Source organism: Aureococcus anophagefferens (genome assembly GCF_000186865.1).
Source record: "Aureococcus anophagefferens unplaced genomic scaffold AURANscaffold_25, whole genome shotgun sequence".
Lineage (NCBI taxonomy): Eukaryota > Pelagophyceae > Pelagomonadales > Pelagomonadaceae > Aureococcus > Aureococcus anophagefferens.
The window spans coordinates 177,862-190,105 of NW_008705585.1; the positions used below are offsets into that span (position 1 = coordinate 177,862).

General features: G+C 69.8%; 5 protein-coding genes across 5 annotated transcripts in view; 2 read left to right on the forward strand and 3 right to left on the reverse strand.

The window, feature by feature from the left end:
• AURANDRAFT_66682 (hypothetical protein) overlaps window positions 1-1,122 on the forward strand; it is a gene marked incomplete at both ends in the record, with an annotated part of 1,799 nt that extends 677 nt beyond the window's left edge. Inside the window, one exon of the mRNA XM_009041933.1 lies at window positions 700-1,122. Within this exon, the coding sequence (XP_009040181.1) occupies window positions 700-1,122 (423 nt within the window). The remainder of the gene's footprint in view (window positions 1-699) is intronic.
• Window positions 1,123-2,095: 973 nt separating this feature from the next.
• On the reverse strand, window positions 2,096-3,672 carry AURANDRAFT_66683 (hypothetical protein; the record flags this gene model as incomplete). Its single annotated transcript, XM_009042010.1, has 3 exons — window positions 2,096-2,121; window positions 2,323-3,313; window positions 3,370-3,672. 3 exons carry the CDS (start codon window positions 3,670-3,672, stop codon window positions 2,096-2,098), a joined length of 1,320 nt encoding a protein of 439 aa, XP_009040258.1.
• Window positions 3,673-4,943: 1,271 nt separating this feature from the next.
• AURANDRAFT_66684 (hypothetical protein) lies at window positions 4,944-6,840 on the reverse strand (the record flags this gene model as incomplete). The annotated part of the gene is made up of 2 exons (XM_009042009.1): window positions 4,944-6,017; window positions 6,235-6,840. 2 exons carry the CDS (start codon window positions 6,838-6,840, stop codon window positions 4,944-4,946), a joined length of 1,680 nt encoding a protein of 559 aa, XP_009040257.1.
• Window positions 6,841-7,140: 300 nt separating this feature from the next.
• AURANDRAFT_66685 (hypothetical protein) lies at window positions 7,141-8,289 on the forward strand (the record flags this gene model as incomplete). The annotated part of the gene is made up of 1 exon (XM_009041934.1): window positions 7,141-8,289. One exon carries the CDS (start codon window positions 7,141-7,143, stop codon window positions 8,287-8,289), a length of 1,149 nt encoding a protein of 382 aa, XP_009040182.1.
• A 2,648-nt stretch (window positions 8,290-10,937) lies between these two features.
• The window catches only part of AURANDRAFT_66686 (hypothetical protein), a gene marked incomplete at both ends in the record, with an annotated part of 4,201 nt that continues 2,894 nt past the window's right edge, over window positions 10,938-12,244 (reverse strand). The window contains one exon of the mRNA XM_009042008.1: window positions 10,938-12,180. Coding sequence (XP_009040256.1) covers window positions 10,938-12,180 — 1,243 coding nt within the window. The remainder of the gene's footprint in view (window positions 12,181-12,244) is intronic.

A 12,244-nucleotide genomic window follows, 5' to 3' on the forward strand; every position in this document is an offset into this window, starting at 1 on the left:
GGCGCGTCAGGCGGCCGTTCCCAGCGCGAGGCCAGGCCCAGCAAGTTCGAGCCACACTCCTCGGTGATCTAAAGCCCCGGCCGAGCTCTCGACGCGATGGAGGACAGCTCGAAGCGACTGAAGAAGCTGCGGGACCACTACCGTGGCAGGGCGCTCAACTACCGGACGACCACCGGCGTGCCCATCGAGGCCCCCGAGGAGCACCAGAAGTTCGAGAAGATCTTCTAGAAGGCCAACAAGGACGCCTACAAGCTCTTCTAGGACGACCCCGCGAAGTTGGCCATCTGGGAGGACCAGTTCACGAGCATCAAGTCTGCTGCGAAGCATGACGGGCGCCGCTACGGCTGCCGCTACTAGCCGGAGACCATCAAGCTGGCGATCCTGCTCTACTCGCGGCTCGGGGCCACGGCCTACGACGAGATGAACAAGATCTTCTTCCTACCTACGGCCCGCTACGTCCGGGACCACACGAACTTTGCCTCCGACGATGACGAGGGCCCCATGCTCGGCATGATGGACGCGATGAAGCAGAAGGCCGACAACTAGAAGCTCGACCACGAGTGGGAGCGCTGCGGCTGCGTCGCCTTCGACGCCATGACCGTGCGCGGCGGCCTCTGGTGGTCGGCGAACTAGGGCAAGATCCTGGGCTTTCCGTACAACGACATGCTCTACGACACGGTCACGTCCGAGTTCAACTAGATGGCCAAGAGCATCGTCGAGGGCGAGAAGGAGGCGAAGCTCCCGGAGGTGGCGAAGCACTACCTCGTGTTCTACTTCGTCGGGCTCGGCGTCTCCGACTTTGCCTTCCCCGTCGGGCGGTTCGGGCTGAAGAGCATCACGGCCCCGGGGCTCGGCTGCATGCTGCGCAACCTCATCTTCCACCTGGACCTCAAGTCCTTCATCGTGGTCGCGACGGCGTGCGACGGCGCGTCGGAGAACCGCACGCTCATGCAGATGATGATGACCCGTCCGGCCGCCGACTACGTCAACGGCGTGGGCTCGGCGTTCAACGTGGAATGGCCCTTCGACACGAGCACGAAGGTGGCCATGAAGCACCCGACCCGCGGCTGGGACTACCCCATCTTCATGCTCTCGGACATGCCCCACTTCGTGAAGAAGTAGTGCAATGCCCTGGAGTCCTCGGGCAACAAGAACACGGCACGTGACATGCAGAAGTTCGACGACGATGGAATCGCCCGGCCCATGCAACTGATGATGCTCCACGACGCCTGGGTCGCCTACGAGAACGACTCGTCGAAGCTCGCCGGTGAGGGGGGCCTGCGGCGGGCTCGTAAGCTACGGAGTACCACGAATGATTCAACCCAACTTCAACTTCGAAGTATTTGCGTGGGTCGTTTTGAGGGGATCATCCATGCTTCGAGAACACTTCGAGAGACGACTGCTCGTCCAAAAATCAGCCAAATCGAGTGTAAAATGACTGCTATACATAGGTAAACTTACTCGTGAGCACTTTAAGAAGGATTGCTTTTCTAGAATGAGGGTCCCGCTCGCAGTGTAAGTTTAGAGCAACAGCATGGTCTAAATTATTGATGAGTACACTGCGAATGATGTGGGGAAAAAAAAATTATTCAGCCAGCTAAGAGACTTGTGTGGTAAAACGAATCAGTTCGTTGATATCATGAATGGGAAGGCTGGCAACATCAGCATTCATAATGGAGAAAAATGATTCATGGAACTGGGCGAAATTTTGTGATGGTATGAACAGTGGCAGAGTGGTCTTGAGTCTTCAGACCTTCCTGAAAAGGTAAAAAAATAATCTTTTATCACGTAAGAGAGCTGGTATGATTTAAAAAGCATCATTTGCGGCACTATCTCCCTTGGTTGTTTTTATTTGCGCAAATTTCCGCGCGCCCTGCTGGTAACCCGGCGTCTTATGCAAGACATATGCGAACATCATTTCGCACACGTACGGTACAGTGCTGGCTCGACCCATGCCCCAGGCATGGAGAAAGCCCTGAAGGCTACGGGGACTGCCGGAGTCTGCCGCCTGTTCCGCGGAGCGGGCAACCACTCCTCCGCTCCTACTCTTACGAGCTCCTCCGCCCCGCTAATTAGGCGTAAAAAATAATTTGAGTTAGATAATTATTTTACTATGATATACTATAATTTAATTTGTAATTAATTATTATATTATATATGGCTACTGAAGAGCCTCGGCGTCCAGGCTCTCCTCCTCGGCTTCCAGGTCCGCGTAAATTTGGGCGACATCGCCGACGTCGAGCTCGTCCTCGCCGGCGTCGTGGCGCTCCCCGGCCCTACTCTTCTTCTTCGCATGAGTCGCGGCCGCCGCCAGGCCGCCACGGTGCGTGTTGGCAGCGAAGGCTGCGGACCGAAGATTCGACATAAGCTTGCCGACGAGGTCCCGGCCGCGCATCCGCGCGTACTTGTCGAGCAGGCGCTGCATCACCTCGGCGACGGGCGGCTCCGCGCTGGACGTGGCGATGGCGGCCTTCATGTCGTCCGTGATGGTAGCACGGAAGCACTGCGCGACGGCCGGGTCCTTCGAGAGGAGCTTGTTCACTTTCGTGACAAGGGCCCCCTCGTAGGCGACGAGGTTGGCGGTCGTGAGGAGCTTCGCGTAGGTGGCCTCGACGGCCCAGACGAAGTCGAAGAGGGGCGGCGAGGCCAGGAAGACCCCCTTAGTTGCGGGCCGCCTAAGGGTGATGCCCAGGGGCATTTTGGCCTCCTCGGCCTCGCCCCTCGAGATGTTGTTGTGGCTGACGTACATGGCGTAGAAGGGGTCCTCGGACTTGAGGCGGAAGAGCGTGAAGAGGAGCCACCCGGCGAGGTAGTAGACCAAGGGCGCGCGCGCGTCTTTGAGGTGCACGGGGCCCACCGTTTCGACGACGAGGTCTGGGAGGTCCACGTCGGCGATCGCCTCCTTGAACCCGTCGAAGGCGGCCATCTCGAAGGCGACAAAGGCCCTGGTAATAGTCAGCTTCTCCTCCCGCGAGAGCTGGTCCGTGACGGAGTGCATCTGGTTCCAGAGCGTCTGCTGCTCGTCGATGATCGTCAACCGTTGCTCGAAGAACGCCTTCGACGCCGCCATGCCGCCGCCCGCAGATTTCGAGGAGGTCATTGCCAAGGCGTCGATGAGGTCCTCGAAGAAGCGGTCCCCGAAGTCCGCCGCGCCCTGGACCGGCTCGTCATCTTTCAGCAGTCGATCGACGACGTCGGCCGCCGCCGTCACGTCCTTGAGCATCGACTTCGCGTCGGCGAGGGCGGCTGCTGTGAGGTCCCGCAGGCAGCCGATGCGCGCGGCGATGCGCTGCTTGAGGTCCTCGCGCGACGCCTACGATGCAGTCGATGAGATCATGGCCCCGCGACGACGCGGCGCCGGGAAAACACGTCGAGCGTGAGCGCGACGGCGGCCGGGTTCTTCGCCTTCTTCCACGAGGTGAGCTGCCTCGAGACCTGCGTGCGCACGAGCTCGATCTCCGTGATGAACTTGTCGAGCTTCTCGTCGACGCCCTCCCTCGGTAGGTTCGAGCTGCGCCAGCCCACGTAGTTCTCGTCGAAGAACTTCCAGAGGCGGCGCTTCTGGGACGCGTCGATCGGCCGCCTGTGGCCCGGCACGTCGGCGTCGGCCGCGGGCGGCGCGTCCGCTGTGGGGGGCCCCTCTACGCCGGGCGCGCCCTCCTGGCCCTCCATTGCGTCCGGGCAGCCCGCGGCACCTTCCCCCGCGATCTCATGGTTGCAGTACGAGGACCTCGCGCGGCAATATCTCGTTGAGCTGCCACCCCATATTATTTATTACCCCTTGCAAAAGGCGCTGCAACACGGCAGTATCACCGAGAGTAGCCGTGAGAGCTTCCGAAGTCGCTGAATATAAAAATGCCATAGCAGGAGCTCTCGCTTCACCACCCGAAGACGCTCGCAGCCCGTGTCGTCACCAGCTGCTACCGCAGTCGCCTATTCCGGTGCATTGCGCGCGCGGCCCGTTGCGACCGCCATGAGCGCCGCCGTGGAGATCAAGACCATGCAGCTCTACAACCACCTCGAGCGCTTCGACCGCGAGCTCGTCGAGCGGGGCCTCGCCGCCGACGGCCCCCTGGACGCGGGCGCGCTGAGCGCCATCGACAGCATGCACTACCACGGCGTCAAGGCCGTCGACGAGGCGTCGGCGCGCCTCGGTCTCGGCGCGGGGAGCACCGTCCTCGAGATCGGCTCGGGCCTCGGCGGCGTCGTCCGCCGCGTCGCGGCGACGCAGCACTGCGCCGTCGCGGGCCTCGAGCTCCAGGGAGACGTCTCCGCCGCCGCCGACGCCCTGACGCGGCGCTGCGGCCTCGGCAACGTCGAGCACATCTGCGGCGACGCGCTGGCGCCGCCGCCGGCGCTCGAAGGCCGCCGATTCGGCCACGTCGTGAGCTTCCTCTGCTTCCTCCACATCGAGGACACGGCGGCGATCCTGAAGGCGGCCTACGACTTCCTCGAGCCCGGCGGGTCCCTGCTCGTGGAGGACTTCTACGACCGGGGCCTGTCGGCGGCGGAGCAGGCGCAGCTCGAGGTCGACGTCTTCGCGTTCGCGCTGCCGTCCCGGGGCGCCTACGAGGCGGCCATCGCGGACGCGGGCTTCGAAAACTGCGAGTGGACGGACCTCACGGCGAGCTGGACGGCCTTCACCAACGACCGCCTGGCGGCGTACGTCGCCGCGGAGGACCGCCACGTCCGCGTCCACGGCCGGCCGACCTACGACTCCCAGAAGCACTTCTACGCCTCCGTCGCGGGGCTCTTCAAGGGCGGCCACCTCGGCGGCGTCAAGTTCGTCGCGACGAAGCCCCTCTAGGTCGCGCGGCCGCGCCTCCGCGCCCGGGGCCGCGCCGCCCGCCCGCGCCCCCGGCCGCCCTTTGTTCCCCCCGTTCGGCGGGGCCAGCCTGCGATGGCTCCCCTCTCGCGTCGCTCGTTCTTCACGTTCGCCCCAGTTAGCCCGCTAGGCTCTCGCCCGTGGCGATGGACGCGGCGTCGTCGAGGGACTGGGAGAAGTTGAGGCTCGCGTCGTCGGCCGCCTCCTCGGCGACGGTGGGCTCCTGGGACCCCTGGCTCGTCGACGCCATGAGCATGGCCTGGCGGCGCTTGATCTGGGGCATGGGCGTCGGCGGCGTCGGCGGCGGCGACTCGGCGTAGGCCTGGGGCAGCGTCACGGACACCTCCGACGTCGACGAGCACGGCGGCTCCGTGGGCTCCGTGGGCGCGGGCCGCGCGGCCGGCGACGACGGCCGCGGGCCCGGCGGCGTCTGGGCCGAGGCTCGCCGCGGCGACGGCGCGTCGGAGGCGCCGCGGCGCATCGAGTGGCGCGCCCTGGCCGGCGAGGGCCGCGGCGCGGCGCGCGCGTCGGGCGAGCCCGGGCCCGGCGAGTCCACGGACAGGCTCAGGTCCGGCTCCGCCGGCGGGCGCGCGCCCGTCAGCTCGGCGACCTCCCGGGGCACCTCGCTCCGGCGCCGCGCGCGCCGCCGCGACCGGTCGCCGCCGTCGCCGCTCGCCGGCGGGTCCGGGAGCACCACGGACGTGCGCCGCAGCGTCGGCGGCGCGACGTCCGCGATGCCCGGCAGCGCCGCGCCGTCGGCGGCGCCGGCGACGACGGACTGCTTGCGGTAGCCCATGCCGTCGCGGTTCTTGATGACCTTCTCGACGATCTCGGGCTCGCGCGACCGCTCGCGCGCGTCCTTGCGCTTCTTCTGGTGCGCCATGTGCGCCGACAGCGCGCGCAGCATCTGCGCCTTGGCCTCGACGGACGCGGCGCCCTTGTAGCGCGCGGCGACGTACTGCTGGCGCAGCTTGACCTTCTTGTGCTCCGCGCGCGCCGCGGCCTGGCGGTCCTTGAGCGCCGCGAGCTCCCGCGCGGCCGACTCGTGGCGCTTCTCCTTGACGAGCATGGTCGTCGCCCGCTGCTCCCGCGCCTTCTTCTTGTTGTAGAGCCGCTCGGCGACGGCGCGCCGCTGGGCCACGGTCGCGTGGTCCTCGATGGCCTCGTGGACCATGGTCTGCCTCGCGTCGACCTGCGCCGGAAACAACCGGTGGAACGGCCCCGTCCCGCAAAAACCTCTCCATCTCGGTCACGATCGAAGTCGTTTCGGCCGAGTTTTGGACGGGTCGCTTGCTCTCGGCGAGTTCTTTTCAGACAGTGAAAAAAGGTATGTCGACACTCCACGCATGGTTGAAGTCGCGTTGCATAGTTTTGGTTCGCGCCCGGGCGTCGGCGATGTGGCTCGGCACCGCGGACTTCTTCTCGCCCGCGTCGCGCATCTCCTTGACGGTGCGGTAGCCGCCGACCATGGACCGCTCCCGCGCCTTGCCCACGCCGGCGCGGGACCGCCGCGCGGACCGCGGGGCGCCGTCGTCGTCGTCGTCGTCGCGGTCGTCGCCGCGCGGGTCCGCGTCGTCGCCGTCCGGCTCGCGCGGCGGCGCGCCCGGCTCCGCGACGACGGCGCCGGAGCCGGGCACGACGACGACGCGGCTCGACGCGCCGCCGGACCGGCGGCCCCCGTAGCTCGTCGCCGAGCGCGTGAGGGGCGTCGAGAAGGACGAGAGGCGCGTGGACCCGGACGACTCGTCCGCGTCGGCCGCGGCGTAGTCGGCCCACGACTGGGCCGCGTCGCGGAACACGGGCACGTCCGCGCCCTTGAGGAGCGACTTCCGCTGGCGGAGCACGTCCCGGAGCGACGTCGTGATGACGGGCGCCGTCTTGGCCGCGCAGACGAGGAACCGCGCGCGCTTCGCGGCGTCGACGACGTCCCGGGCCTCGCGCTCCTCGCGGAGCCGCCGCTCGCGCGACACGCGGTGCCGCGCGCGCCGGTGCTCGTCCGGGTCCGTGTCGGCCATGGAGAAGCCGATGGTCAGGCCGGGCGCGCTCCGGCTCAGCTCCAGGGCCCGCTCGTAGTTCGTCGCCGCGAAGCGCGCCGCCGTCGACGCCGGCCGCCGGTAGCCCAGGTCCGGGTGCTGCCACGTGCTGCTCAGGAAGCCCACGGGCACGCTCATGTCCATGGCCTCCTCGGGGTCCACGACCGGGCGGAAGCCCATGGCCGCGCCAGCAAAATCACGAGACGCGGCCCATGCCCCCAGCGCCGCGGGGGAGTACAACAAAAAGATTTTTGTTTTCACTTTCCGAAGCGCGCCGAGGACATGGCTTCCACGATGGCGAAAGTGATCTGGTTGACCCTGGCGGCCGCCGCGATGCCGAAGACCTACGACAGCCACGGCTGCTGCATGAGCTGCGGCGAGCTGTGGTGCGACGGCGCGTGCACGACGGACATGGCGGCGTGCGCCTCCGGCGCGTCGGACCTCGCGCGGTGCACCTTCTCCTGGGCGAACCTCCACTGGGACCTGTCGCCGCTGCGCGACGCCAAGCCCGCGGATCAGTACTACGCCATCAGCGACAACTACGTCCACAGCCACCAGAACTGGTCCTACGTCGTCGGCGTCTGCCGCGACGTCGGCCTCGCCGCCGCGCCCGCGGCCTGCGCGTCGACGCGGGGCTCCGGCGGCGACGTCTACGACTTCCCGAGCCCGGGCTACCAGATCTTCAAGGGCGACTGGGGCTTCGAGGAGTGCTACCGCCTCGGGTCGCCCGTGGACCGGAGCAACTACGCCTGGGGCTTGATCGACCCGCAGAGCCCGGCGTTCGGCATCTACGTCCAATACAAGGGCGGCAACACGTGCACGGACAGCATCAGCGACAAGGCCGAGTGCGAGGACGTCATCGACGGCCGCACGTACTGCGCGCGGAGCCTGCGGATCAACGTCGTCTGCAACAACCGCATCTCGGACATCCCGCGCGTCGAGGAGGTCGTCGAGAAGCGCGGCTGCGAGTACGCCCTCACGCTCAACTCCATGTACGGCTGCCCGACGGAGTGCCCCGTGTCCGGGGGCTCGGTCTGCGGCAACCGCGGCGTCTGCGCCTACGACGGCGTGGAGGGCGGGTACACGGTGACCGGCGACGTCGGCGCCGCGCGGTGCCTCTGCAAGGCGCCCTACGCGGGCGCGGCCTGCGAGGCCGTGGCGACCGCCGCCGCCGCCGACGAGCGGCCGCCGCGGAACGCGCTCTTCTGGGTCGGTCTGGCGAGCCTCGTCTCCGGGCTCTGCCTCGTCACGTTCTCGCGCGAGCGCCAGCTCGCGTCCCTCCTCTCGGGCCTCTGCCACTTGTTCGCGCCGCGGCGGCCGGGCGAGATCTACATGACGAAACAGAAGAGCTACCAGGCCGCGGACGAGACGGCGAGCCCCCTGCTCGCCGAGGCCGAGGCGTTCTCCGACGTGAGCCTGTCGCCGCGCTAGCTTACACGACCTGCGCCGTCTTCGCCGGGGACCGCTTCGTCGGGGAGCGCTGCCGCGGTCCCGCGGGAGGCCTGCGCTGCCGCCGCGGCTCGGACTTCAGCGCGCGGATCATGGCGATGTTGAGGCCGAGGCAGGCGAAGGCGACGCCGAAGGCGACGGCCATGGCGAGGGCGACGACGAGCGTGACGACGCCGCGGGACACGGGCGCGTCGTCGACGTCGTCGCCGCCGAGGTCGCGGGACTCGAGGACGAGCGCGGCCGCCGCGGTCGCGACGGCGTCGCGGCGGCCCGCGCCGGCGCCGGCGCCGTCGTAGGCGTCGTAGAACGTCACGCCGGGCCCCGCGCCGCCCGCGGTGAGCACGAGCGCGGCCGTCGCGTTGCGGAGCCAGTCGGCGACGGACGCCGCGCCCGCGCCGCGGAGGCCCCGCTCGACGAAGACGTTGTCGCGGGGCCGCGCGCGCGCGCCCCGGGGCCAGGTCGCCGCGCCGCCGCCGGAGACGTCGCAGCCCGCGTCGACGATGGGCGCCGCGCCGCAGGCGAAGGACGGGCTCGCGGCCGCGGAGACGAGCGCGGCGACGGCCGCGTCGCGCGCCGCGCGCGCGTCCGCGAATCCCGGCGCGAAGACGGCGCCCAGGTCCGCGACGCCGCCGCCGGGTACGGCGCGGCCCGACGCGTCGCGGCTCACGAGCGCGCCCCGGGGCGTCGCCAGCGTCCGTAGGGGCGCGCCGGCGGCCGCCGCGGACCGCCACGCGGCGACGGCCGCGGCGTCGTCGCGCGCGAGCGGCGGCGCGGCGCCGCGCGTGAGCACGGCGCGCCGCTCGAGGGCGTCGACGAGGGCGCCGAGGGCGACGTCGCTGCGCGCGAGGACGGCGTTGAAGCGCGCGTCGACGACCGCGTAGCCGCCGCACGGCGCGGGCGGCCTCTTCGCGAGGCACCGGGACCACTTGCGGCCGTCGTCGACATCCGGCGCGTCGCCGGGACGCCAGGGCGCCTCGGCCTCGAGGGGGTGCGCGAGCCAGACCGCGCCGCCGCCCGCGTCGCGGCCGCTCCGGAGGAACCGGTGCCACGCGTACAGCTTCGGCGCCATCCGCGCGGCCCAGGCCGACGCGAGCTCGCGGTCGCCGCAGCCGCGGTAGATCTGCAGCGCGGCGACGGCGTGGAGCGGCAGCGCCGCCAGCGGGGCCGCCGGCCCCTCGAGCGCGCCCGTCGCGTTCCAGAACGCGAGCGGCGGCAGCCCGGAACCCGCGGCGGCGAACGCGGCCGCGTCCGGCGCGGCGTAGGCGGGCACGAGGCCGTCGGCGCGCTGGTAGCGCAGCGACGCCTCGAACTCGCGCGTCGCGCGGCCGCAGGACCGCGACGCGTACGCGTAGGCGACGAGGGCCGACGTCGCCGAAGAGAGGAAGCCGGCGCCGGGCCAGGGCGCCGCGACGCCGCCGAGCGCCGGGCTCGCCGCGCGCTCGAGCAAAGCGACCGCCTCCGTGGAGAGGCGGCCGGCCTGGATCGTCGGCAGGAGCGCCGCACAGACTGCGAGCGCGGGGAGGCCCATAATTGCACAGAGGCTGGCCTCAAGAATAATGGCTGAAGGCGAATTGAAGAATGCGGGGCGGTTTACTCAGCATGGCTTCCGGGCGTGCCTACTCGTGCGTGCTAGCGCGATGAGTGCGCTCGACAATTATGCGGACGACGGAGGATATGTACACGCTCTCCGCCATGCGCGTCCGTTCGTCAAGTCCAACCTCGAGCACATCTCGGGCAACGTCCAGGCACCCCAGACGTACATGATGGACTGGGATCGGCGGCGCGACGCGCCGCTCGTCTACGTGCGTTTCCCGCACGTCGTGCTCCCCGACTCGTGGGATTGCTGCCTGCAGATCGTCTTCGCGCTCGCGGCGGACGGCTGTCGGCCGCGCGAGGCCCACGTGGGCAGCTTCGGCAACAGCTTCCAGCACCACCTCGACCTCGGCGGCTCGCGCCCGACGATCGCGACGGCGTCGATCGCGGCCGCCGCGCGCGAGATGACGGTGAGCTGGGTGCGGTACGACGAGCGCGAGGCGCACGACGTACGAGCGGTCGTCGCGGACCCGACGGACCCGGCGCGGTGGGACCCGGCGCGCTGCTTCCCGGACCGGTGGCCGGCGGACGGGACCTTCGACCCGACGGACAAAGACGGCGGCCGGCCCGGCGACCTCGTCGTGTTCCGGCTGTTCGTCGACGCGCGCGGGCTCGACGAGGGCTGGGCCCCCGGGAGCTGCGGGAGGTGCTCCGGCGCGCGCTCGAGCCGCGCGCGGCGACGCGGCCCGGCCGCGCGTAGTAACATATCCCGCCGGCGGGATATGTTAAAGGCCGCTTCAACTTGGACTTCAACCTCAAACCTTGCACTTCAACAGGGACCTCAACACAGCCGCTTGCCCTTCAAAATGGACCTCAACACCGCCGCTCACGCCTCGCCGGGGACCTCTGACGCGCCACCCACGCCTTAGGGGGCGCGACCCGCCCCATGCCACGTGCCAGAAGCCCTCCAGAAGCCCTCCAGAACCCTTCCGCGGACCCGAAATACCCCTAACCCCTAAGGCCCGGCCCACCCCGCGACGCGCGCCGCGACGAAGCAAGGCCGATAAGCGCGCCCCGCGCCGGGGCGCCGTCGCCCCCTAGGTCGCGACGCGCGTGTCGAAGCGCGCGATGCAGGTGGCGAAGGCCTGGAGCATGGACATGGGGAACTGGTAGTCCATGTTGAAGCAGTTCTTGCCGACCTTGCCCATCTGGAGGATGATGGGCTGGGCCGCGTCCGGGTTCGGGTTCTCGCGCGCGCCCTCGCCGCCCGGCGCGAAGTACTCCTTCTTCATGTGGTCCTCGACGGGCGACGACTTGACGAGCTGGAAGTTCTTGACGGACGCCATGTTCGCGCGGGCCTTGAAGTCGACGAGGCACGACGACAGCGGGTCGTACTTGGACTCGCGCATGTGGAGCACGGCGATGCGGTCCGCGTGGAGCACGTTCTGCGCGCCCTGGCCCTGGGCCAGGTTCAGCGTGTGGCAGAGCGAGTCCTGGTCGCGCGCGGGCCGGAACGACGCGACGGCGACGACGCCGTCGTCGAGGTCGTCGTCGTGCCTCGGCCCGTCGTCGGCGTTCCGCGGGCGCCACCGCGTCTGGGGCACGGCGACCTCCATGCGCCGCGGGTTCGTCGGCGCGGACCGCTTCGAGCTGAAGGCGACGGCGGCCATCTCGCACCGCGCGTCGCCGGGCGGGTCGCCGCGCGGCGGCCGCGCGCCGGCCCCGGCCGCGCCCGCCGGTGGCTTGTCGCCCGCGGAGAAGAGCGTGTACTCCGACGTCGCGCCGTTGGCCCGGAGCTTGCCGAGGTAGTGGCGGCTCCGGTTCCCGCGCGCCTTGTAGAGGTCCGCGGGCGACGTCGAGAACGCGTAGTGGGACGTGCCGTTGCCCGGGAGCTTGCGCGCGGCGACGAGGAGGCGGCCCGTGCCGTCCTCGTGGTCCGCGTAGAGCTTGTAGAGCGGGAAGAGCGCGTGGCGGCCGCTCCGGTTCCGCTCGATGAAGCACCGGACGACGACGCCGCCGCCGGACGGCGCGGGCGCGAGGACGAAGGCGTGGAGCTTGCGGAGCACGAAGGGGATGGACCGCGCCTCGAAGACCGAGGGCTTCATCGCGTCGCGGCCGGTCGTCGGCCGCCCGTCCGCGACGCGGTGCGGCTCCGCGCCCGCCGCGTCAGGCGGCGGCTCGCGGCGGCCGTGCTCGCCCTTGCGGCCCCGGTGCGCCTCGCCGCGGCGCAGCGCCAGGGACCGGTCGAGCGCGCCGTCGAGGCGGTCGCCGACGCCGCCGGCGTCGCCGACGTCCTTCGTCTCCTCGGCGGCGGCGCCGTCGCGCGGCGGCGGCGACCGGCTGCCCCGGTCGTCGCGGCCGCGGGGGGGCGCCCGCCCCCCCCGGGCGTCGCGGGCCCGCCGCC